Source organism: Hyaena hyaena, unplaced genomic scaffold, assembly GCF_003009895.1.
Source record: "Hyaena hyaena isolate Hyena2069 unplaced genomic scaffold, ASM300989v1 scaffold_553, whole genome shotgun sequence".
Classification (NCBI taxonomy): domain Eukaryota; kingdom Metazoa; phylum Chordata; class Mammalia; order Carnivora; family Hyaenidae; genus Hyaena; species Hyaena hyaena.
In genome coordinates, this window is record NW_024081184.1 from 1,251,100 (window position 1) to 1,278,380 (window position 27,281).

A 27,281-nucleotide genomic window follows, 5' to 3' on the forward strand; every position below is an offset into this window, starting at 1 on the left:
CATGTTGGCCACTGTATGAAATAACATTCCTCAGGGGCACCTGGGTGGCTCAGTAGGTTAAGTGTCCAACTCCAGCTCGGGTCATGATCTCACAGTTTGTAGGTTCAAGCTCCGAGTCAGACTCTGTGCTGATGGCTCAGAGCCTAGAGCCTCCTTTAGATTCTGTGTCTACCTCTCTCTCTCTGCCCCTCCCCCACTTGTTTTCTCTCTCGTGCTCTCTCTTTCTCTGCCTCTCACTCGCTCAAAAAATGAATAAACATTTTTTAAAAGTTTAAAATAGGGGCGCCTGGGTGGCTTAGTCGGTTAAATGTCCGACTTTCACTTAGGTCATGATCTCGCGGTTCGTGGGTTCGAGCCCCGCATCAGGCTCTGTGCTGACTGCCAACTCAGAGCCTGGAGCCTGTTTCAGAGTCTGTATCTCCCTCTCTCTCTGACCCTCCCCTGCTCACGCTGTCTCTCTCTATCCTAGAAATAAATAAAAATATTAGAAAAAAAAAAATCTTTAAAAAAATTTTTTTAAATAACATTCCTCACTCATATTAACCAGCAACAGGATGGCTGGTACATCTGAATACTACTTTCTTTTAAAAGTTTTTGTCTCCCATATGTTCATGTAGGCATGTACATCTTCTCTGCCATGTAAGTGGGGATATATTTGGAGGTTGGTTGGTTAGGTTTTTGGAGAGAAACAAGAATGTTCTTGGGTAAAACAAGTTTTTTCCTAGGACTCCTATAACAAATTAGCACAAATTCTGTCACTTAAAGCAACAGAAATTTATTCTTTCATAGTTCTATAGGCATCTCAAGACTTCTGAAATCAGCAGGGCCGTGCTCCCTCCAAAGGCTTTAGGGGAGAATCCTTCTTACCTCTTCCAACTTCCATAGGCATTTCGTAGCTCATAACTCCAATCTCCGCCTCCATCTTTGCATGGTCTTCTTCTCCCTCTGCTTTTCACTAATAAAATTTACTGATAGCAGTTGTCATTAGATTAAGTACCTAGAAATAAACTACAACAGGTACACACAATATCTGTATAGAGAGCAATAAAATAACATTGATAAAAATTAAAGAAGACTCAAATATTTGAAGGAATAGACCATGTTCATGGATTAGAAGACCAACTATTTCAAAGATCTGAGTTCTTCACAAACTGACCTGTCTGAGTTCTTCACAAACTGACCTGCAGAGTCAGTGCACAATCCCAATATAAATGCACACTATGTGTATGTATGCTTGTGTATGTAAACTTGATAAGCTGATGCTAAAATGTGGAAGCAGAGGGGCACTTGGCTAGCTCAGTCAGTAGAGTATGGGACTCTTGATCTCAAGATCATAAGTTCAAGTCCTGTGTTGGGTACAGAGCTTACTTAAGTAAAAAAAATATGTGTGTGTGTGTGTGTGTGTGTGTGTGTGTGTATTCTCTCTCCCTCTCTCTCTGCGCCTCCCTTGTTCTCTCTGTCTCTCAAAATAAATAAACTTAAAAAAAAGATGTGGGGACACCTGGGTGGCTTAGTCAGTTAAGCGTCCAACTCTTGGTTTCAGCTCTGGTCATGCTCTCCTGCAAATTAAAGTCAAGCCCCGTATTGGGCTCCATGCTGACAGCACAGAGCCTGCCTGGGATTCTGTCTCTCCCTCTCTCTCTGCCCCTCCTCTGCTCTCTCTCTCAAAATAAATTTAAAGATTTAGTTTTTAATAAAAAAGTAAATTAAAATTTTAAAAATGTGGAAGTACAAAGCACTGGAATAATTAAGACACTCTTGAAGAAGAGCAAAGCATAACACTGAAGTACTTAAGACATTGTGATATTGGTGTGAAAAAAGACAAGTAGTTACCAATGGTTTAGAATAGAGAACTTAGAGACAAATTCACAAATGTATGAACACTTGATTAATAACAAAGATGGATTTGCAGAGCAGTGAGAGAAAGACATTTTCTTGGTAAATGGTGCTGAGATAATTGAATATCCATATGAAACTTGACAACTACCTCTAACCACATAATGTTCAATTCTAGGTAGACTACAGAACTAAATATGAAAGCAAAACAATAACAGCTCCTAAAAGATAATAACGGTGAATACATTCATGACCTTGATGTAGGGAAAGACTACTTAAATAGGATACAAAAAGTACTAACCAATAAAGGAAAAGATTAATAAATTGGACATCATTAAAATTAAGAACTTTAATTCCATCAAAAGATGCCATTAAGAGCATAGAAAGGCAAGCCTTGGAGTAGATGTTTGCAACTCCTGTAACCACAAAAAGGCTCAATCCAGAAAATATAAAGAACTCCTATAAATCATTAAGAGGAAAAACAATTTAGGATACTGGGTCGCTTCATCAGTTAGATGTTTGACTCTTGATTTTGGCTCAGGTCATGATCCCAGGGTTGTTGTAGGATTGAATCCCACAATTGAGCCTTAGCTCTGTGCTGAGTGTGAGCCTGCTTGATTCTCCCTTTCCTCCTGCTCCTCTCCCCCTGCTTATGCTGTCTCTCTCTTTCTCAAATAAAAATTTTTTTCAATAAAAAATGGTTGATCTTAAATAAGCACTTCACAAAAAGGATACCCAAATAGCCAATAACCATATAAAAAGTGATCAGCCACAACTACTAACCAGGGGAATGCAAATTAAAGTTACACTACCATATCACTGCATACCCACCAGAGCAGCATAGATTAAACTGATTGACAGCGATGGTAAGGATATTTGAGCAACAGGGACTCTTATTTACTGCTAATAAGAGTATAAATTAATACAGCTCTTTTAGAAAATAGTTTTCTAACTAAAGGTAAGCAGTTCTCCTCTTTAAGCATCTACCAAACAGATGTGTGTATCAGGATATATGTATAAGAGTATTTATTCAGATAGCATTATCTGTAATTAATCAAAGCTGAAAACAAAAAATGAAAACATTAAATGCCCATTAGTAGTAGAAAAAGGATAAGGAAGTTGAGACATTCATATGATAGAACACTACACAGCAATGAAAATGAATGAATATGGCGTTATATCCAACATAAATGAATTTCACAAACCTAATGTGGAAAAGAACCCAGACACAAAAGAAATCTAAAATATGATTCTTTTTATAAAAGAAAACTTTAAAAACAGGGAAAATGAAATTTACTGTTTTTTTTATGCATAGTCTATGAAACTATTAAAAAACAAGGAAATGATTACCATAAAATTCAGAAAACCTGTAAACTTTTGGAGGAAGGAAAAAATTGTGATTGGGAGGAAGCATAGGGAAGCTTTTGGATTGTTAACTGTATTCTGTTTTGATTTGACTAATGATTATACAACTATTTGCTTTGTGATAACTCTTTAAAACGTACTTTTCTCCCCCTTTGAATTAATAACTCATGACTTAAAGTGAGCCCCTGACCATGTGAATGACGTTCTAAGGGCCATATTCTAGACACCATTGTATGGGATTGTATGAGTGGACAGAGAATTGAGGGATCCATTGGTCCTTGGAACTGTCTTTAAGTACAGCTCCAACTACTCCCATCAGCATTTCCCTATCTATCTCTCCCTCTCTCTCTCTCTTTCCCAAGTATGATCAGATCATATATTAAGAATTCTCATGTACTTTTTAAAAAGTCTTTCTTGGAAAACAGCTCTCTTGAATTTTCATGAACATGTTTTATAAAGCATTTGGTAAGTGCTAAAGCATTATATACATTTTTTGTAATTATTAAACCATAAAGCCACATTGTCAACTCTTAATTTTCACATTTTTTTAAATATAATTTATTGTCAAGTTGGTTTCTGTATAACACCCAGTGCTCATCCCAACAAGTGCCCTCCTCAATGCCCATCACCCACTTTCCCCTTCTCCCCCCCCCCCATTCAACCCTCAGTCTGTTCTCATTATTTGAGAGTCTCGTATGGTTTGCCTTCCTCCCTCTCTGTAACTTTTTTATCCCCCTTCCCCTACCCCATGGTCTGTTAAGTTTCTCAAGATCCACATGTGAGTGAAAACATATGGTATTTGTCTTTCTCTGACTGACTTATTTCACTTAGCATTAACACCCTCCCGTTCCATCCACGTTGCTGCAAATGGCCAGATTTCATTCCTTCTCATTGCCAACTAGTATTCCATTTTATATATTAATCACATCTTTATCCATTTGTCAGTTGATGAACATGTAGGCTCTTTCCATGATTTGGCTATTGTCGAGAGTGCTGCTATGAACACTAGGGTACATGTGTCCATATGCATCAGCACTCCTGTATCCCTTGGGTAAATTCCTACCAGTGCTATTGCTGGGTCATAGAGTGGTTCAATTTTAATAATTTTCACCTTTTAACCAGTTCCCTATTTTCAGTTTCCTTCATTATCTAGATAGCTGCTTTGGAATACCTAAAATTGATCTTACCATCTGTCTGTCTCAAGTCAAATCCCTTTTCCCATTATTGTTGTGAAAAGTAACACCATTCATTCTTCCATGCTAACACTAAAGGCTGAGAGTATGCTTATGGTTTTCCCCCTTGTAAAGCCCTGTATTCAGTATATCACTATGCCCCTTAATTTCTTCTTTTTTAAAAAATAAAAAAACAATATTTTTTGAGAGAGAGAGCACGAGTGGGGAGAGGCAGAGAGGGGAACAGAGGATCTCAAGCGGGCTCTGTGCTGACAGCAGAGCCTGATGTGGGGGGCTTGAACTAACAAACTGTGAGATCATGACCTGAGCTGAAATCAGACACTCAACCAACTGAGCCACCCAGGCACTCCTTAATTTCTTTTTCTTTTTTTCTTTTAAACATTTTTAATGTTTTTAGTTTATTTCTGAGAGAGAGAGACAGCATGAGCAGGGAAGGGTCAGAGAGAGAGAGGGATACACAGAATCTGAAGCAGGCTCCAGACTCTGAGCTAGCTGTCAGCACAGAGCCTGACGCAGGGCTCGAACCCACGAATAGTGAGATCATGACCTGAGCCAAAGTCAGACGTTTAACTGACTGAGCCACCCAGGCGCCCCATTTCTTTTTCTTTTTCTAAAGTTTATTTATTCTTTCAATTTTTTGAGAGAAAGAGTGCAAGTGAGGGAGGGGCAGAGAGAGGGAGACCCAGAATCCCCAGCAGGTTCCAGGCTCTGAGCTGTCAGCACAGAGCCCAATGCAGGGAACGAACTCACAAACCATGAGATCATGGACCTCAGCCGAAGTCAGGTGCTTAACCAACTGAGCCACCCAGGCACCCATCCCCTTAATTTTTTCTTTTAAAATACTACTTGAATTTATGATTTCTACCTTTTCATTGCTGCCTTCTTTCAGACCTTTTTGATCTCATGATTGAATTACTTTGAAAGTAATTTATTTTTTGTCTCCTTTCTACAAGGTAAAAGATGAATAGGAATGAGGCAAGGCAACATTGGCAAGAATAATCAGAAAATAGAGAAATGGGAAAACAGTACTAATGCCCAAATAAAAGACAAGTCAATTTTAAGGGAAAAAAGAAAAAAAAGAAGTGGTTTACATGGACCAAAGAACTCAAAAGAGTGAAAATTGCAGTTTTGCAGTATAACCAAGCAAAGAAATGGAGGAAGTGATTTGAACAGTTGGGTCAAATGAGTTTTTTCAGCTAAGAGGAAAAGTTGTTAGGAGAGAGCAAAAGGAGGATTCCTGGTATTAGGAAAGCTGGGAGTATTATTCCCATGAGGAATTGAGTAGTATCTTCCAGTGGTACTAAGAGAAGTTACCTTTAAGAGGATGAAAATTTTGTGTGGGTTTAGATAAGAGCGACACTAAACACATAGAGGAAAGAGGTCATTGCTTAAAAGATCTCACTTATTTAGTAAAATAAGTCATCTGCTGAGAGTTGGAGTCGAAGAACAAAAGTTCAAGGAGAGAAGAACTAACCTATATTTTTCGAATTTTGTTTTATTGGTTGTTTGCTTTTTTTAGAGAGAGAGTGGTCTTTTTTTTAGAGAGAGAGTACGCACACAGGGGTGGGGGGGCAGAAGGAGAGGGAGAGAGAATCTTAAGCAGGCTCCACACCCAGCACAGAGCCTGATGCATAGCTTGATCTCATGACCACGAGATCACGACCTGGGCCTAAATCAAGAGTCAGATGCTCAACTGACTAAGCTACCCAGGTGCCCCTGTTTTTAGATTTTTGAAAAATAGTTGTTCTGAATTCTGTTCACATATCTGTGAGTCTTATCATCACATCAGCACATGAAATATAATCATAGAATCATGTATTTAGCTAAGCTTAAATGAATAATGGCAAGGGGTTCCTGGCTGGCTCAGATGGTAGAACATGTAACTCTTGAACTCCCGGTTGTAAGTTGGATATAGATATTACTTAAAAATAAGATCTTTAAAAAAAAAATTAATGAATAATGGCAAGATAAAATGCTTGAGCATCTGAAATAAAAGTCCTTTCACTTAGAAACTAGATAACCGTTAGTAAATTTATAAGTTGTTGAATTTAGCTTCTCTAACTACTACATAAAGACCACACTTAAAGAATTGAATGTCCATGTGCTCAGCACTTTGTTTGAGTAATCCTGAATTCCAGTCAATCTTTCTATTATACTAAACTTTTGTTCTATTAAGTAGCCATTTCCAGGCTACTTCTGTGCAGTATCTCTGTGTTAAGGAATGTCATAAAAATCTCCTTAACAGACTAAAAGCAAATATTTTTAAAGTTTACTTTTCTTTTATTCTATTATGTAATTTAAAAAGAAAAAAGACTAAAGTCAGCTCAGCTACTTTTGAAAGGTGCATTAAGTTGTTACAACATTAAATGCCTGGGTTTCATGTCTTCCCAAACATTTAGGAATTGCTGCTCTAACAACAGCTGTCAACACCTTATTAGAAAATTACAGTTTGAGGCAGTTTTGGTTTACTGGCATACTTTCTAGAGGAAGGATTCTAAGTGATTTTAAAAGCCTTGCGGTAGAAAACTATCACTAGATTTTACCTGTGATTCTGTGTGTGTGGGAAGTATTTATCAGAGAAAACTAGTTTGAAAATATTAAATACTGAAAACTCAAGTTTGATAGCAGTTCTAAAACTGGCAATACTTCAATCTTTCTGTGACTCCACTCTAAATAACCATTCTCTTTATATTAATTAAAGGTGGTTTTATAAAGAAGGAGAAGTGTGGTAGTGACTACTTTGAAAATGATACCGATGCCTGTTATTGGCAGTCTTAGAAGAACGAAAGGGAGGAAACAAAGGCCTGTCTTCTCAGCCCTTTCTTCTCTTGTTTATACATACAGATGAGGACAGAACTGTATTTCCTTTCATCTCAGAAGAATCGCCCCAGCCTCTTTGGAATGCCACTGATTGTTCCATGTACCGTACATACCCGGAAGAAGGACCTGTATGATGCAGTCTGGATTCAGGTGTCTCGATTAGCCAGCCCACTCCCACCTCAGGAAGCCAGTAACCATGCTCAGGATTGGTGAGTTTAGGGGATCAGCCTGGACAGGTGGTTTCCAAATTCAGGAAGAATAAGAATTTATATGAATTCTATGTCATATATAGGACACATTCCATGTTAGGTTAATCACTCTTTGAAGAGCCAATCAGAAAGCATATAATTCAACCATTTGGTTTGATATTTTGAGTAGAAGAGACTATACAGCTTCCTTTTATGACGTAGACATTCTAGTGTCTAATGATCCTTTCATTCTGTACTCTCTTACCTGAGGTCCCTCCTGCTAATGCTTTAAATGCTTCAGGCATTATCCTTGACCTCTGTTATTGCAGAACTAGAGAGTTATGAATTCACCAGGGAATTTGCATACTTTCAACCTGCTGAAATGCAGAATGGAAACAGTCAGGTACATTTCTATATATGAACTCTGAAAAATCCCCATGCCATAACAAATGATTCAGTTGGATTGTTTCCATGCTTTGTTAGCTTAACTTGGAGGGCCACATGTGTGGCTCAGTCAGTTAAGTGTCTGACTCTCGATTTCGGTTCAGGTCATAATCCCAGGGTTGTGGGATTGAGCCCCACATCAGGGTCTTTGCTGAGCGTGGACTCTGCTTAAGATTCATTCTCTCTCTCTCTCTCAAATTAAAACAAAAAACAATTTAAGTCAAAAGGATAAATCTTAAAAGAAAACTGCAAATAATAAGCAATTTAGTTGAGGAATGTCGTGTTTAGTAAAAATGAAAATAGGGCAAAATTAAATTTGAAATGGGGCACCTGGGTGGCTTAGTCGGTTAAGTGTCCGACTTTCGCTTGGGTCATGATCTCGCAGTTCGTGGGTTCGAGCCCCGCGTCGGGCTCTGTGCTGACTGCCAGCTCAGAGCCTGGAGCCTGTTTCAGAGTCTGTGACTCCCTCTCTTTCTGACCCTCCCCTGCTCACGCTGTCTCTCTCTCTCTCTCTCTCCTAAAAAAAAAAAGAAAATTAAATTTGAAGTGAAAGTGTGATTGAATTGAAGGATTTTCAGATGAAGACTTTTCCCTGGGCTTGCTAGTGAATTGGATATGCAGTATGAGGGAAAAAGAAACCCAAGCTTAGTTTTCAGCCTGAGCAAATTGTTTGTGAATGGTGGTTAACATTTAATGTGAAGAAAACTGAGGAAGGAGTAGGTTTGAGCATGAGATGACAGGAATCAAGTTAAATTCAAGACGTATATTATATTTTCAAGTGGGAAATAGACTTAGGTGTCCTTTGTTGAAGATATAAAAATATAAGTGTCATCCACAAATAGTTGGTATTTAAAGCCCTGAGACCAGATGATAATGTTTAGAGAGTAAGAGATAGAGAAGACACCCCCAATGTAATTCCTGATGCATTCCGACATTTGGAGGTTGAAAATTGACAACAGAGGAGATTGCGAAGGAGCAGCCAGTGATGAAAAGAAATTAGGAGTAAGTAGTGTCCCAGAAGTTAAGTGAAGAAGTGTTTAAAGGAAGAACTGGTTAGTTTCAAATGCTACAGAGAGATTTAGTAAGAAGAGGCCTGGGAACTGACCACTGGACTTGATAAGATGGCAGTCTTTGGTGATCTTTGCAAAAGCTATTTTAGAATGGTATAAATGAAGGCATGGAGGTTAGAGTAGGTTAAAGAGAAAATGATCCTACAGGCAATAAAAAAGATAATAAGAGAATCTTTTAGAGATAACACACTGAAATATTTATGAATGAAAATGATAAAATGCTTCTGATTTCCTTCAAAATAATCTAGTGGGTCACAGTAGCCAAGAAATAGAAACAACCCAAATGTCCATCAGCAGACAAATGGATAAACAAACTGTGGTATGTTCATACAATGGAGTAATTATCAGCCATAAAAAGGAATGAAGTTCTGATACACACTACAACATGGATGAACCTTGAAAACATTATACTAAGTGAAATAGCCAGCACAAAAGGATAAATACTGTATGATTTCACATTTAGGAGATATATCGAGTAGGCAAATTCATAAACAAATTAGATTAGAGGTTACTAGGGAGCAGAAGAGTTTTACCATTGCTTAATGGGTATAGAGTTTCTGTTTGGGAAGATGAAAAAGTTCTGAAGATGGATGGTGGTGATGGTTGCACAGACAGCATTGTGAATGCATTTATGCCACTGAATCGTATGCCTAAAAATGGTTAAATGGTAGGGGTGCCTGGGTGGCTCATTCAGTTAAGCACCCAACTCTTGATCTCAGCTCAGGTCTTGATCTCAGGGTTGTGTGTTCAAGCCCCACATTGGGCTCCACATTTTTCTCATGTGTTTTGTTGTTGTTGTTGTTGTTAGTTTGTTTTTTGTTTTTGTTTGTTTGGGTTTTTTTAATGGAATAAAAGAATCTAGAGTTAAGTAAGGGTATAGATGAATTAAAAGTGCCCAATGGTTGATGATGATTATAGTTGCATGATCAATACATGGGGGTTCATTGCATAATTCTCTATTTTTGTGAGTGTTAATGTCAGTAAATTTGAATGTTTAGATTAGATGGACAAATTCCTGGAATCGAGCATCTATATAAAAGATGATTATTTTGAGCATCAGTGGATAAGGAGGAAAGTGAGGATTTGAGGGCAGTAATTAGCAGTTTCTCTTTGGTCACAGAATTATTAGAGTAATAATACTAGAATAAGTGATTTAAAAAGCTAGGAGGTAGTTGTTGCAAAGTAGGATACTTGGAACTGAGAGTTTTGGAGGCGGTAAAGTCCTTATCGTGGTTTCATTACTTTAGTAACCATGTAACAGCTACTACCAGTTGCCAAATGTGTTGTCTTGCATTGCTTCTTATTGGGGTAAGGATGAATAAATACTTTCTTAAGTGAGAGAATCAAGGCTGTCTTGCAGTTAAAAGACATTATTCTAAAAATGTTAGGTAGCTTATATCTTTGAGTAGTTAGGCATGGAAAAGGGGTGCCTCACAATGTACTGTGTCAGGATTCAGATTCAAGAAAGCTTCTGGGGCACCTAACCTAGCTGGCTTAGTTGGAAGAACATGTGGCTCTTGATCTTGGGGTCATGAGTTTGAGCCCCACATTGGGTGTAGAGATTACTTAATCAAAACTTAAAAAAAAATTCTAAATATATAGTCAGCTCTTCTAAAAACCTTTATGATCTTTCGGCTTTCTGTGCTGTGTCAATGTTCTTGTCATGGAAAGGTCTAATTATTTTAGTTTAATGTGAATTAAATCTTGTGATAGAATTAGGGCTGAAGGATAATTGGTATTTGATTTCATGATTATCTTATAAAATTTGTGTGGACCACATGTACTCTCTCAGAGACATCTGGCAGTCTAGTCTGTCTACCCTTCTGTAAGCAGGAATAGAGCATGAGAGCCCTGAGTGGGGTTGGTACAGGACTGCTGCTAATGGGTTAAAATAACTCGCATTGAACTGTCAACCATGAGCATACTGCTCTGACAGATGCCCCTTCCTAGGGTTACTTCAAGAGAAAATGAAAAGGAGTTGAGACCTCAAATCAGAAATGTTTTTTATACTCTTTGGTTTATGTTCTGTTTCAGTGATGACAGTATGGGCTATCAGTATCCCTTCACTCTACGAGTTGTGCAGAAAGATGGGAACTCCTGTGCTTGGTGCCCATGGTATAGGTAAAGTAACCTTCTGTAAAAGAAAAATTTTAGTAGCATTGCAGCTTCAGATATTCTACCTTTTTCATAAGGTTTCTAGTTTTTAGAAGTGATATTAAATAATAAGCTTGAAATAAACCTCACAATTGTTGTTTCCTTTTCTCTTATATAGTTGATAGTTGACTTTTGCTCTTGAGCCTTAGTTGGATTTGTAAACTCTATGCTCCTCATTAAATTCATAGTTTATGATCAACATTATTATTGATTACCTTCTGCTCCTTATATATAAATCAGTTTAGCAATTCTGAGCATAGTAGAACATAGCCTACTTACTAGACTTCCTGGAAGCCTGTTTTTGATTTTTAGAAGAAATATGGAGACTGATTGGTCAGTATTGTTGCAGCTTGCAAACTACCTGAGTACTGAAGTCAGCCTTCAGAGAACTATGATAGACTTAGCAAATGGAATCGAAATAGGCATTAAAATCATGATTTTGTCATAGTCCCTCCCTTCCCATAAATTTTTACAGACATTTAGTCTGTCACTTTACAAACAAGGAAATAGGCATTGTTATATCAGATGAATTGTCCTACCTCAGAGCATTAAATAACTAAATTTAGAATTTTCTTAGAAGTGTGTTATCTCAAATATCCAGTCCCCGTGTCATTTATTTTCCATAAAGTCCACATACTCATGTGGATTAACAAATGGTTATCAAGTGCTTTGAAAAACCAAAGACTTGAGAAGAGATAAGCATGCTTCCCTGAAATAAAAATAATTACTAATACATACTCGTATATTTATCAGTCTTAAGTTAGAGGCCATGACACATTCTGAACCCAAGAAAGAAAGTGGAGAAGTAGAAAGGGAGAATATTTCTGATAAAGAAAACTTTGATTCTTTCATAATTATTCCTTCCTTAATAGATCATTTTCACCCTTTTAGATTTTGCAGAGGCTGTAAAATTGATTGTGGAGAAGACAGAGCTTTCATTGGAAATGCCTATATTGCTGTAGATTGGGACCCCACAGCTCTTCACCTCCGCTATCAAACATCACAGGAGAGGGTAAGTACTCAAGTCAACCATAAGATGGTAGTTTTTATATGTAAAAATTTCTGCATTTTAACTGTATTGTGACATTTCTGTTTTAGGTGATCTAAATACAATCAGTAAAACATTCATTGGTATTCCCTATGGCACTTATATATTGACATGATTACATGGATGTTTCAATTTTCCCACTTCTTGAGTTACTTGTATTGGGACATTACATTTCAAAAAATACCACTAATAAGTAAATCTCGAAACTCTGGGTATGATTAAGATGTTATATTGTTTGGCCATCACATACTAAGCAATAAATAAATACCTCTTTGCCTATTTATTGTTATTATAGCTGCAGCATTTGGTAACCACTGTAACTCAGCTCGAAGGCATCCCAGGGCTATAGCTGCTTAATGAACATAGTGATCAGAAAAATTAAAGAAAAGATTGAATGTTTTAAGATTGGGCACCTAAGAGTATATCTCAGTGGCTATTTCTTCACACTTATCATTCCTCTACCAAAACAGGTTTTACATTTTCAAAGTGTTTACATTTTGAAAATGGTGCTTCAGAAAAACTGCTAACTCCATACTAACTCTTAAAACTATTTGCCAAATATTGTTGAAGTATAGATTGGCTAGATAGTTGGTGGATAGAGATATGACGCATCTGATGAGGAAATAAATGCAGTAGAATCAAAGGATTTTTTTTTTTTAGTCACATGAAGAATTATTGTTTTTGCATTTGTGTGGCTCTTGATGGAAATTTCCAGTGTACAATCTGAAAAGCTCTGGAGGACATCCTGCTTATAGAAAGAAAGGCCTACGTGACCTGTTAAATCTTACCCCATTTCCACTTTCAGTGATGCTCTTAGGATACCATGGAAACCAACTTACTATTGAGATATCCTGCCTTGCTGGGAACTGCAGCCACATGACTGATTGCTGCCCACTAAATTTCTCTTTCTACCTGTGATGTCTGCATGTGCTTAGAGAGTCACGTAGACAAAGTGATATACCTTGGTACAAAATTGACAGTATCGCCCATATATTTTATGTTGTTTATCCCATTAAAATTTCCCTTCGAGGAATTTATTCTAGGGCAATACTTTAAGGCTGACAGATATTCATCATAGCAGTTTTTAAAATACTAAAAAAATGAGAGACAACTTGTGTTTGTCCCACATTAGAAGATTGGTTAAATAAAGCATAGTGTATTAATTGGATAAAATATTATGCAGTCACTGAAAATGATGATTATCAGGAGTTCTTACTGACATATATGGAAGATACTTAACAATGCCAGGTATTTTTTAATTTACTTTTTTATTTACATCCAAGTTAGTTAACATATTGTGCAACAATGATTTCAAGAGTAAATTCTTTAATGCCTCTTACTCATTTAGCCCATCCCCCCTCCCACAGCCTTCAGCACCCTCTGTTCTCTATATTTAAGAGTCTCTTATGTGTTGTCCCCCTCCCTGTTTTTATATTAGTTTTGCTTCCCTTCCCTTATGTTCATCTGTTTTGCATCTTAAATTCCTTATATGAGTGAAGTCATATGATATTTGTCTTTCTCTGACTAATTTGGCTTATCACAATACCCTCTAGTTCCATCTATGTAGTTGCAAATGGCAAGATTTCATTCTTTATGATTGCCTAGTAATACTCCTGTGTGTGTGTGTGTGCGCGCGCGCGTGCGCACGCCTGCATGTGCACACGTGCGCGTGCCACATCTTCTTTATCCATTTATCCATCAATGGACATTTGGGCTCTTTCCGTGCTTTGGCTATTGTCGATAGCACTGCTGTAAACATTGGGGTGCATGTGCCCCTTCAAACAGCATACCTGTATCTCTTGGATAAATACCTAGTAGTGCAATTGCTGGGTCACAGGGTATTTCTATTTTTAATTTTTTGAGGAACCTCCAAACTATTTTCCAGAGTGGCTACACCAGTTTGCATTTCCCCCAGCAATGCAAAAGAGATCTTCTTTCTCTGCATCCTTGCCAATATCTGTTGTTGCCTGAGTTGCTAATGTTAGCCATTCTGACAGGTGTGAGGTGGTATCTCATTGTGGTTTTGATTTGTATTTTCCTGATGATGAGTGATGCTGAGCATTTTTTCATGTGTCTGTGAGCCATGTGGATGTCTTCTTTGGAGAAGTGTCTATTCATGTCTTTTGCCCATTTCTTCACTGAATTATTATTTTTTTTTTTTTTGGAAGTTGAGTTTGTTAAGTTCTTCATAGATTTTGGATACTTAACCCTTTATCTGATTTGTCATTTGCAAATATCTTCTCCCATTCTGTCGGTTGCCTTTTAGTTTTGCTGGTTGTTTCCTTTGCTGTGCTTAAGTTTTTTATTTTGATGAGGTCCCAATAGTTCATTTTTGCTTTTGTTTCCCTTGCCTCTGGAGACGTATTGAGTAAGAAGTTGCTGCGACCAAGGATAAAGAGGCTTTTGCCTGCTTTTTCCTCTAGGATTTTGATGGCTTCCTGTCTTATGTTTAGGTCTTTCATCCATTTTGAGTTTATTTTTGTGTATGGTGTAAGAAAGTGGTCCAGGTTCATTTTTCTGCATGTTGCTGTCCAGTTTTCCCAGCACCATTTGCTGAAGACTGTCTTTATTCCATTGGATAGTCTTTCTTTCTTCCCTTCCTTCCTTCCTCCTTCCTTCCTTCCTTCCTTTCTCCTTCCTTCCTTCCTCCTCCTCCTTCCTTCCTTCCTTCCTTCCTTCCTTCCTTCCTTCCTTCCTTCCTTCCTTCCTTCCTTCCTTCCTTCCTTCCTGCCTTCCATCAAAGATTAGTTGTCCATACGTTTGTGGGTCTACTTCTGGGTTCTCTGTTCTGTTGATCTGAGTGTCTGTTTTTGTTCCTACACCATACTGTCTTGATGATTACAGCTTTGTAGTATAACTTGAAGTCCAGGAGTATGATGCCTCCAGCTTCGGTTTTCTTTTTCAAAATTGCTTTGGCTATTCAGGGTCTTTCTGGTTCCATACAAATTTTAGGATTGTTTGTTCTACCTCTGTGAAGAGTGGTGTATAGATTTTTGACAAAATACAGCATCCTTTCATGATAAAAACCCTCAAGAAAGTAGGGATAGAAGTATCATACCTCAAGATCATAAAAACCATATATGAAAAACGCACTGCTAATATCATCCTCAATGAGGAAAGACTGAGAGCTTTCCCCCTGACATCAGGAACGACAGGGATGTCTACTCTCGCCACTGTTATTCAACATAGTATTGGAAGTCTTAGCCTCAGTAGTCAAACAACACAAAGGAATAAAAGGCATCCAGATCAGCCAGGAGGAAGTCAAACTTCCGCTCTTCTCAGATGACATGATACTGTATATGGAAAACCCAAAAGATTCCACCAAAAAACTGCTAGAACTAATCCATGAATTCAACAAAGTCTCAGGATATAAAATCAATCCACAGAATCAGCTGCATTCCTATAAACCAATAATGAAGCAACAGGAAGAGAAATCAAGGAATCAATCCCATTTACAATTGCACCAAAACCCATAAAATACCTAGGAATAAACCTAACCAAAGAGGTGTCATGGGTTTTCTTTAAAGGAAGTATAAAATTGCATATACTGAAAAATCTTTTCAATCTATTTAGGAAAAGGACAGAAGAAAAGCTGCCAATATTTTGACAGTGTTTGTATTAAGAATAAAAAAGTTTCCCTGCCTTTTTATATTTTTCTATGCTTTCCAAAATTTCTATGTGAATGTTTTATTTGGTAAACAGAAAAAAGACAATTGCTGTTAGTCACTTGCTTTTTATTTTTCACCTGTTTACACTTCACATTCCTCAAAAGATAATTGAACTAGATAACTTCTTATACCTCCCTCTTTTTCTAATATTCTTTATCATGTGAGAAAGCTGTGACTTCATTCCTTATATTCTTTTTTAATGATGAGCTTTCAAGCAGAAGGAGGATGCCAATGAGTGATTTAAACTATTTGAATCGTGGTAGAGGATCTGGGAATGGATCCCAAGAGATTAAAAGGGATTCTTTGTCATTTAGGGAAATTTTATTGATAAATAAAAATTATTGTCAGTCCACAGATACATTTTTTATCAGCCTTTCTCCCTGTCTCCACCTAGCTCTATAGCCTGTGTGTTCCTTAAGAAATATAGTCAATAAAGATCAACAGTCTTTACTAGCTTACTGTAATTTGTGGTTGGCCATAAAGCATCCCTGATAGAAATAATGGGGATAATGTTTAACGGGCTATGAGAAAAGACTATTACTCTCTTTCTACTCTTGATTCCAGCAACCATGATGCAACATATTTCCACTGACATTGAAGCATGTTAGTTTTTCCTTGGATGACTAGCTCTAAAGATGATGAAAGTTAGTATCAGAAAAGAAGGCTGTGACCTAAAATCAAGCTAGATTTACCATTCTGAAAAAGAGGACTTTCCTCTAAGATCCTCTTTTTATATGAGGTCTTTAGAAACGGATAGTGATGCAATGCTAAAACCGTTAATTGCATGATTAGCCACATTTGACAGCCTATGACTCAGCTATCCTCTCATGTCAGGAAAAAGACACACATGAAAACTTGAATGTGCTCAGCCATGCCAGTTTGTAAGCCAGGCAGCTTAATGTTCCCATCATGAGTTCAGGAAGGAAAACAGAAGGGAAGTTGCCTCAGGCAAAGAGAGTAAATTTGCTTCTGGAAGGGATGAGTAAGAAGTTTGGTAATAGACATATGGTGTGCCCTTTTCCCAGAAAGAGAGGTACTTATTGTTAGACTTAGTGTCAAGGCCTCACCCTGAGATGAAAAGATCTGTGTAAGTAGTCTTGTGGTAGCATTCAAAGTCCTGGTGCTAGGCCTCACCCACCCTCGTTCTCCATTGCTGTTAAGTGGCAGCCAAGAACAGGAGAGGGAGAATTCTTCCTTTTCTGTTGTATTCTAGATACATCCTCCTCTCCTTCCTGATCCCACACTACCTCCAACACGTATACTTGCACACTACCCCTCTGCTCTCTCTCCTTTCTTAGATTTACATCCTTATGACTCCAAAGTCTAGCATGCTGGTTAATGGAACCTGAGAGATTTGGGCAGGTATTAGGGGCCTTCTCAACATAGGCTTTTTTTGAGCCTGTTCTTGCTTTTATTGCCATCTCTTTGTTGCTGCCTCAGATAAAAAGGCCCCGTGAAGCAGAAGACAGAGGATACTCATGGTATTCTGGTAATTCTGTTACATGGCATTATTATACAAATGAGTTTTATCCTGTGAGGTTTCATGCTCTGGTATGTTGCTTTCTCATGTCGAGCTCTTTTGGTGCCCTTTCTTATTTAATCTATAACTGGCATCTGTGTTCCAGTGATGATATTATTTCTCCTAGCTGCTATAAAGCCTGCAGCATATTGATAATGTTCTGTCTTTGTGATTGAAAATAAATGGCCTAATCTCAACTCACCCTTGACTTGAGGATGAGCTCACATGTAAGCTGTTTTAGAATTTGAAAATTATAAAAAGAGATGCAATAGCCACTAGTCTATTGAACACTTAAATGTGCCCAATTCAAATTAAGAAGTATTGTAGGTTCCGAAGACTTAGTAAAAAGGAATCTAAAACATGTCATCAATAATTATTTTATTGATCACATGTTGAAATGATACAGTTTTGGATATATTGGATTAAATAAAATATACCATTAAATTAAAAGGTTGTAAAATAGGCAGTTTCTTGTTTTTGTCATTTTGAAGTATTCAGAAAATGTTCAAGAAACGCTATTTTGTCATATAAATAGAAATTTGATCCAGGATGTTATTGATGTAATCCCGGAGGTAAATGTGGAAATATGGCATTTGCTCAAAGACTCTAGTTTGGGTTATGTTTTCTTTTTCCTCATATAGAGTAAAATGAGAGTGAGTCACCTAACGGATGGTACATAGTCATGGGACCATTTAAGCTCACTCCCTCCCTTACACCCCTTCTCCTATTCCTCTTATTCCCTCCACCTCCAGGTTGTAGATGAACATGAGAGTGTGGAACAGAGTCGGCGAGCACAAGCTGAGCCCATCAACCTGGACAGCTGCCTCCGTGCTTTCACCAGTGAGGAGGAGCTAGGGGAAAATGAAATGTACTACTGTTCCAAGTGTAAGACCCACTGCTTGGCAACCAAGAAGCTGGATCTCTGGAGGCTTCCCCCTATCCTGGTATGTTTCACCCCTGCCTCTTGAGAGAAAGAAGCCATGAACTAATAGGAATTTTTTTTTTTTTTTTTTTTTTATTTCTAGGAGAGAGAGACAGCGTGAGCAGGGGAGGGTCAGAGAGAGAGGGAGTCACAGACTGAAACAGGCTCCAGGCTCAGAGCTGGCAGTCAGCACAGAGCCCGACGCGGGGCTCGAACCCACAAACCGCAAGATCATGACCTAAGCGAAAGTCGGAAAGTCGGACACTTAACCGACCAAGCCACCCAGGCTCCCCGAACTAATAGGAATTTTGTTACTTTTGAGAATAAAACCCTCCCTGTGGCAGTGTTTAAAACACTTTTGCTGTGCAAGGATTTTGTGTTGCACACAGAGCTTAATTGTTCTACACATGTTATTACCAGTTTCTGCTCTGAAGGAGCATACAGGCTGGAAGGAGAGAGAAGTCATATAGACCAATAATTGTAGTTCAGCGCAGTATGTGAGAAGTACCACAAGTTCTGCATCCTGATGAATTTGAACTTTAGCGAAGGTAAAAGCATTTGTGACTCTAGAGAGATAATCTTTATGCTTGCCGTTTAGGCTCTTCTAGAAGTGCAGCTGAGCCTGAGTCTCCAGTCCTACTGTACTTGGTCACATGGCCACAGCACAAGCACACAGGTTCACTCAGGCTTATGTGTTCTTTTACATGTGATTTACTACCTCTGCCTTCTTCCTTCATGGAGTAGAAGACGCTTCTGTTGCTTGTCAGGAGAGTTTGAAGTGACAGATCTTCCTGTTGATTTCAGAAAATATTTTCTAGGGCACCTGGGTGCCTCAGTCGGTTGGGCATCTGACTTCCGCTCAGGCCATGATCTCAAAGTTCATGGGTTCAAGCCCCGGTCGGGCTCTGTGCTGACAGCTCAGAGCCTGGAGCCTGCTTTGGATTCTGTGTCTCCCTCTCTCTCTGCTCCTCCCCTGCTCACACTCTGTCTCCCTCCAAATAAATATTTAAAAATTTAAAAAAAAAATTTTTTTTCTGTACGGGTGGAAGCAAATGTGACTGTAAGGCATTGATATATTTAAAAAAATTTTTTTAATGTTTATTTATTTTTGAGAGAGAGAGAGACAGAGCACAAGCAGGGGAGGGCAGAGAGAGAGGGAGACAAAGAATCCGAAGCAGGCTCCAGGTTCCAAGTTGTTAGCACAGAGCCTGATGTGGGGCTCGAACTCACAGACCTCAAAATCATGACCTGAGCTGAAGTCGGACACTCACTCGACTGAGCCACTCAGGCACCCCAGGCATTGATATATTTTAACTAGACCTTGTGTGTACTTTTTTATTTATGTCTTCTTCCTGTTACCATGTGAGACTGTAAATGTGGGTTTTTCTTTCCTTAGACCAGAACAGCTTCCCAGGAAAGGATACATAGGAAATTAATAATATTGATTAGCCAGCTCCGGGGATGAGAATTCTGGGAAGAGACAAAAGGGCAGGGCAGGATCAACTGACGAATGGATCAAGAAGATGTGCTTTATCTATACGATGGAATACTACATGGCGATGAGAAGAAATGAAGCCTGGCCATGTGTAGCAACATGGGTGGAACTTGAGGGTGTTACGCTGAGCGAAATAAGTCAGGCAGAGAAGGACAGATACCATATGTTTGCACGTATAGGAGGATTAGGAGGAACTTAACGGAGGACCATGGGGGACAAGAAGGGGAAAAATAGTGGGGGAGAGGGAAGGAGGCAAACCGTGAGAGACTCTTGAATGCCAAGAACAAACTGAGGGCAGATGGGGTGGGAGGGGTAGGGGAGTGATGGGCATGGAGGAGGGCACTTGTGGGGATGAGCACTGGGTGTTCTATGGAAACCAATTGACAATAAACTATTAAATAAATAAATAAAAATAAAATTTAATAAAGGACAGGGCAGGCTTGGGATAGGTAAGTAGTAGGAAGGGGCCAAGTTTTTTTTTAATTGAGGTATAATTAGTATGAGATTAAGTATATAGATTTTAAATGTCGAGTTTGATAATTATATATACTTATATAATAATCATATAGGACATAAGCAGTAAAAGCATTTATATAAGGAAAATATGTTTTTGATGTCTTTAAAGAATAATGAAGAATAAGTATTATGTTGAGAGCTTGGTGGACTGCTATAGATCCATATACCAGTATGCTCCTTAGGAAGGGTTTCTCTTTTATATAAATAGTAAATTGCTAGTATTTAGGACAGAGGTAGCCACCCAAGCATCTGTGCCCACACTAGATTGTGTTATAACACTGTATAAAGATTAGAGGAATTTGATGTTCTTGAAAAAGAAAAGAGAAACCAAAAAGGAAAAGGGAGATTCTTATTATGCTCTTTAGGACATTGAAACTCCCTAGTGGCAACCAAAGGACGTGGTAAGAAATGAGAGGATTGGGTAAGTTTCATCCATGAAAAATTCTTCCATTTTTCTTCAAAATATTCAATATAGTCTTCTATCTTCATGAGTATATTTGTGAATGGATTTTCTGTGATGTTGGAGAAAGGTAAAGGTCAGTCTGGGTCACAGGCCCAGGAAGCAGAAAAAGACACGCAATGTATAGGTACCCAGGATGTTGCAGAAATTTGGGAGAGAATTTTGGATATGCATAGGCTATGAAATTAGGGAGATTACCATGTTAGCTATATATCTAAAGGCCAGAGGCCCAGCCCCACTGATAACTCTGTTACATAATAAAATACATTCTTTTTGAAAAAATATATATATTCTTGAACATGTATTAGACTTGAGGTTTTTTAAATGTATTTTGTATCTTCAGAACCCTTTAAAGTAATTGTTTTTCACCTTTCCTTCTCCAGATTATTCACCTTAAACGATTTCAATTTGTAAATGGTCGATGGATAAAATCACAGAAAATTGTTAAATTTCCTCGTGAAAGTTTTGACCCTAGTGCTTTTCTGGTACCAAGAGACCCAGCTCTCTGTCAGTGTAAACCACTCACACCCCAGGGGGATGACCTCTCTGAGCCCAGGGTTCTGCCAGGAGAGATGAGGAAAGTGGATGCTCAGAATTCAGCTGGGGAAGAGGATGTGTTCCTGAGCAAGAGCCCATCTTCACTCAGTGCAAACATCATCAGTAGCCCTAAAGGTGAGGAAGGCTGAAGGGCCTCAGGGGCCCAAATGTCACCCTGAGAGGGGCTTTCCTGGGTCCTCTTGTGGATTGCATGTTTCCCTGTCTTCCACTCTGAAGCACCAGTTTGGGATGAGGTAGAAGGAACCTATCTGGAATGACACCTGTCTAGATTTTAATCACCCATGTGACTTTTAGCAAGAGATACAGCCTCCCTGGATCTATTTTCTCATTTGTAAAAGTTCACAGCATCTGAGGATTTGCTGCATCAAGAGTGAAGTACTTTATATAATGCCTGACATATATGGTGATCATGAATAATTAAGTTGTCATCCTTGTTCCCTTACAGTGGAGGTTCTCAAAGGTCTGGGAACCCTTTCAGGGGGCCTGAAGAATTTAAAGTTCTTTCATAAAAATACTAAGACAGTATTCACCTTTTCACTTTCATTCTCTCACAGATATGTAGTGGAGTCAGAGCCACCATGATATGTGATGATATCATCAGTGAAATATGTGCTTATGTTTTGTATTTTTAAATGTTTCAGTTTTAATTTCTATTATGATTGATATTGTATATAATATAACATACATACATACCTAACCTACATAACAAAAGTTCTAAGGTCTTCAGCAACTTTTAAGAGTATATAAGGAGGTGAGTGAGGCTGTAACCAAAATCTTAGAGACCCACTTCCTTATAGGATCTACAGAGGTAGAAATAGTAGAAAGAATTCCCAATACTGTGCCTACCAATAGTGAGTGCTTAATCATATTTTATACTCTAATTTAACAAAGGAGAGTATGTATTTGTAATACCTTAGTCCAATTGTTTGTTTTGAACTGAATCTGACCTAAATTATCTTTCTGCTATTTTATTTTTATTTTTTTATTTTATTTTAAACCCAGTATAATTAAACAGTTACATTAGTTTCAGGTGTACATTTTCTGTTGTTTTTATTTTGTTTTTTTATCATTCATCTTTTTTTTTTTTTAACTTATTAAACAAAGAAATTTTTTTCAACATTTACTTTTGAGAGAGAAAACAGGGAAGGGCAGAGAGACAGGGATACACAGAGTCCAAAGCAAGTTCCAAGCTCTGAGCTGTCAGCACAAATCCTGACACGGGACTCAAACTCAGGAACCGTGAGATCGTGACCTGAGCCAAAGTCAGACACTTAACTGACTGGGCCACACAGGCACCCTGTTGTTTGTTTGCTTGTTTTTTGTTGTTTTTTAAAATGTTTTTATTTATTTTTGACAGAGAATGGGGGAGGGGAAACAAGGGGAGATACAGAGGATCTGAAGTGGGCTCTATGTTGACAGCAGAGAGCCCAGTGCAAGGTTTGAACCCACAAACTGTGAGATCATGATCTGAGGCGAAGTTGGATGCTTAATTTACCAGTTGCTTGAGTCACCCAGGTGCCCCTTATCTTTCTGCTGTTTTTAAGCCTCTACATGGTACTTCACATTTTCAGGACATTGGCTGCCTAGGGGAGCTTGGCCTGAGGAAGACAAGAATATAACTTGTCATTGCATAATAGGAATAAAAAGTAGCTGGTCAGAACACCCCTGTATTTACCTTTATGTGTACACTTGTGAAGTTGGCTTCAAAGTTAGCATTTGGTGGCTGGTTAAACTTTTGGCATTTGGATTTATGAATCTTTTCCTTTTCTCTCTATCACAGGTTCGCCTTCTTCATCAAGAAAAAGTGGAGCCAGCTGTCCCTCCAGCAAAAATAGCAGCCCTAACAGTAGCCCTAGGACTTTAGGGAGGAGCAAAGGGAGGCTCCGACTACCCCAGATTGGCAGCAAAAATAAACTGTCAAGTAGTAAGGAAAACTTGGATGCCAGCAAAGAGAATGGAGCTGGGCAAGTTTGTGAGCTGGCTGATTCCTTGAGCCGGGGGCACATGCTAGGGGGCAGCCAAACTGAACTGGTCACCCCCCAGGACCACGAAGTAGCTCTGGCCAATGGATTTCTTTATGAGCATGAGGCATGTGGCAATGGCTACAGCAATGGTCAGCTTGAAAACCACAGTGAAGAAGACAGCACTGATGACCAAAGAGAAGATGTTCGTGTTAAGCCTATTTATAATCTATATGCAATTTCGGTAAGTGGTTTGTTACATGGTTTTCAGAATGATCTGCGCTTTTCAAGGGTTTGTTCATTCATCTCCATTCATTCATTAATTCATTCACTCATTAGTCATTTTTTCAGGGCCTGCTTATTTGCTGGGCACTGAGACAAAATTAACAGTAGATATCTTGGCCTTTTGGATAGAATCCAAGATGCTCCCAGTGTAATGCAGGGCATACTCATGTAATCATTATAATTGGAGTCATGGGTTCAAGTCATGCAAAATTATGTACTCCTAAGAATTTTTTCTTTCTAAAAACTAATTGCAACTATAAAATAGTAAGATTTGGAGCTTTTAAATTTTGATTTTTCTTTCTGTCTTGTTTTTAGAAAAAGGTAGATGGTTCCAAAACATCTTAATTACCTAAGTGATTGGTGTTTTCCCCATTGGGTCCTTGTACTATGCCTTGACCAGACTACTGTTAACTACTAACATACCTCTGCTTTCTCTCTTACAGTGCCATTCAGGAATTCTGGGTGGGGGCCATTACGTCACTTATGCCAAAAACCCAAACTGCAAGTGGTACTGTTATAATGACAGCAGCTGTAAGGTAAATATCCTCAGTCTTTAAATAACAAGGAAACAAATGTCAACAGATCTAGGGGACATTTGTTGAAATAATGGACTTTGTCCTCAATAGGAAATATTTCTGTTAGTATATAGGTGCCTTCAGTATTAAAGGAACAAAAGTGATGTACAGGGGCACTTATGTGGCTCAGTCATTTAAGTGTCCGACTTTGGCTCACGTCACAATCTCATCATTTGTGAGGTCAAGCCCCACATTAGGCTCTCTGCTGTCAGTGTGGAGCCCGCTTTGGATCCTCTGTCCCTCTCTCTCTCAGCCCCTCCCCAGCTCTCTCTCTCTCTGTCTCCCTCTCTCTCCCTCTCTCTCTCAAAAATAAACATTAAAAAAAATTTTTTAGATGATATGCACGGTAGAGAATGAAAACATGAATGGTGAGGAAAAAGAAGATATTGGTTAATGAGGAAAAGTTCTTATATTTTGAGCTATAAGAATTTGATGGGTTTTTGTTTGTTTTAGTCATTCCTTTGACTGTCTGTAGTCAGAATATTTTCCCCAAAACAAACATTGAAAATAATGGGGCTTAGTTTAGAGCATATGTCAGACAGCCAAAATGTTAAGCTGATTGGAATCAGTCTGGTTAGTAATTAAAGAGGGTTGGTCCTCCCTTCTCTAGCAAGGATTTAGGGCCAGCACAGTGATGACTTTTTTTTATTAAAGGCTTTTTTCTTGCCTCTTCAGGAACTTCACCCTGATGAAATTGACACCGACTCTGCCTACATTCTTTTCTATGAGCAGCAGGGGATAGACTATGCACAATTTCTGCCAAAGATCGATGGCAAAAAGATGGCAGACACAAGCAGCATGGATGAAGACTTTGAGTCCGATTACAAAAAGTATTGTGTGTTACAGTAAAGCTACCACTCTGGCTGCTAGACAGGCTGGTGGTGAGGGAGATGACTCCCTGTAGCTGACATTTGGCAGAAGCGTCTCTGTGAAAGGCAAGCTAAATGTAGTTATTTTATCCTGTGACCCTGAAGCACAAAATAAAAATCCTAATTAAAATAGCAGTTAGCATAACAGTAGTAATACTTTGGTTTGGAAGTGTCTCACACAAGCTCTCTGGTAGAGAACTTTCAGGCGGAGCCCACCATTAGCCTGTAAACAAAAGGGTTTGGCACCAGCCACCTGGGACCAAATAAGAACTAAATTGTGCTTGTCCAGATATAAACAAACATGTAGTGAGTGTAGAGTTTACCAATAATCATAACAAAATGCTAAGAATTTCCTTGGAATCAAAGTAAAACAAAAAATTATAGTGTTGTCTGGGGACGACATGATATGCTACCTCCGTTTTCTTGAAGTTTTATTCCATTTTATTGACAAGATGTGAGAAAGCAAGATCGGAACGTGTACAAAGGATTCATAAGGCATGGACACACATTTTTCTGTTTGTTTTTTAAACCATTTTCCCACTCTTTCTATGCCGTTCTTGCTTTTTGTTTCTGTTGTTGTGTTTGTGTTTGAGACACAACCAGTCATTCGCGGCAGAGGCATATATATATATATATATAAATGGTCAGTCTGAAAGGGAGAATCTCTTAAGAGCTGTGTGCCTTCTACCCAGGGCCTTGGTTGGAGACCCTGTATGGGGGGAAAAAAAAAAAGTATCCTGAGAAATCGAGCTAAAATAGCCCTCCAGATAGAGGCATCTTACCTGGAGGTTACTTCACATGTCCTCAAAAATGTATCCCCCACCATTGCTGAGCGCAGTAGGATAGTTGCCAATATCCGCACCATCGTCACATGCCCATGTTGCACAAAGAGCTTCTGAGAGGGAAAGTGGCATCGACGCTGGATGGTGTTGTACAACTAGCGGTTGTTCTTTGTTTCTTTGTTTTGCACTTTAAAAAAAAGAGAGAATACATGCAAATGAATTTTTTTAAACTTGCTCATATTTGATGGCTGTAAGGGCTATAAATTAACTTGAATATGGGGTAATCTGCCTCATCATATTAAATTTAAAAACAAAACACATCCCAAACACCGATAGTGTGTATTTTTAATTTAATTGGTGGGTTTAGGAAGTAAACTTTTGTTTGCATGTCCATTTTTTTTTAATTTTTGTATTTTTTTTTTTTTTTTTAATAATTTCACAGTAGTGGTCATCAAAAGTTATGTTTCTTCACTTCATTTTCTTTCTCTGATAATTCAAAACTGGAATGAAAGTATAAATGTTATTTATTTCAGGCAGCATTTCCCCCCCTGTGTTGTTTTTAGATATATGTGAAGTAAACATTTCACTTTTATTTCAGCATTTTTTTATTCATCTGGAACCTGGAAGTGATTCTCATTGTCAGATTTCATTAACCTTCCTTCCTCATAGATAGTAGGTACCAATGTAATAAAGCATTTGTGTTCGGATATTTGAGGCCGATTATTACCCAGTTCTTCTCAGAGCATTTGGAAAGGTTGTCTTAAATGGCTACCTAAGTTTAAACCCTATTCAGAAAAAGACTGTAATTACAAGTAGGAAGGAGTGGCCTAAATGGTAATATATGATAAAGTCAGACAAAATGCAGACTTTGTAAGTTTCATAATTTCAGTTATATAAAAATCTGTCCATTTGTACCTGGACAAGTCCCATGAAAAAGTGGAAGATTTTAAATAATTTACTTACAGATATTTTATTTAAGCAGGTAGCACAATCTACTAATGTTGTTTGATCTGTGTTTGTTACATTGGTTGTAATTAATTTTTTAATTCATGACTAGCAGAAAATTTATTAAATTAACGATTAACTACATTCACCTTGTAAATTACTGTATAAAACTTGTTGACAATGCACTGACTTTAGAAAGATGTTAATGTACATAAATAGAGTGTAAATAAAATAGTGTTGATGTACTGAAATATGAGCTGTATAAAAAAGTATTGGTAATTGTATATGGAGTGTACCGGTTTATCTGTAACTATTCTCCAAACAAATTAAATACTGTGGATGCATCTATGTGCTGGTTTTCGTCTATACAAGTAAAGAAAGAAGTCAGATTCTCCAGCCTTTCTCTCTGTGACCCTGTTTAATCCTCTTAACTCGAATAATACTTACCTGGCTTAGAGTGGATGCTCCCATCTCTGAGAGAATGGACACTGTTGAAGGTAGAACAACACACCTGCAGTGACCAGCTGAATTGATTTTAACTGTGCTTACATCCCCGTTAGGAACCTGTTTGGAAGGCATTGGGCAGTGTGGAGGGGCGGGGGCTGCAG

At 38.3% G+C, this 27,281-nt stretch overlaps 1 protein-coding gene across 2 annotated transcripts in view; it reads left to right on the forward strand.

Moving 5' to 3' along the window:
• Positions 1-27,017, forward strand: part of USP32 (ubiquitin specific peptidase 32) — a 236,475-nt gene extending 209,458 nt beyond the window's left edge. For both annotated transcript variants that reach the window (XM_039255992.1, XM_039255993.1), the window contains exons 27-34: positions 7,239-7,423; positions 10,951-11,037; positions 11,962-12,082; positions 18,058-18,249; positions 21,082-21,370; positions 23,037-23,461; positions 23,946-24,038; positions 24,753-27,017. In XM_039255992.1, coding sequence (XP_039111923.1) covers positions 7,239-7,423; positions 10,951-11,037; positions 11,962-12,082; positions 18,058-18,249; positions 21,082-21,370; positions 23,037-23,461; positions 23,946-24,038; positions 24,753-24,926 — 1,566 coding nt within the window. In that variant the 3' untranslated portion in view covers positions 24,927-27,017. The remainder of the gene's footprint in view (positions 1-7,238; positions 7,424-10,950; positions 11,038-11,961; positions 12,083-18,057; positions 18,250-21,081; positions 21,371-23,036; positions 23,462-23,945; positions 24,039-24,752) is intronic.
• The last annotated feature ends 264 nt before the right edge of the window (positions 27,018-27,281 follow it).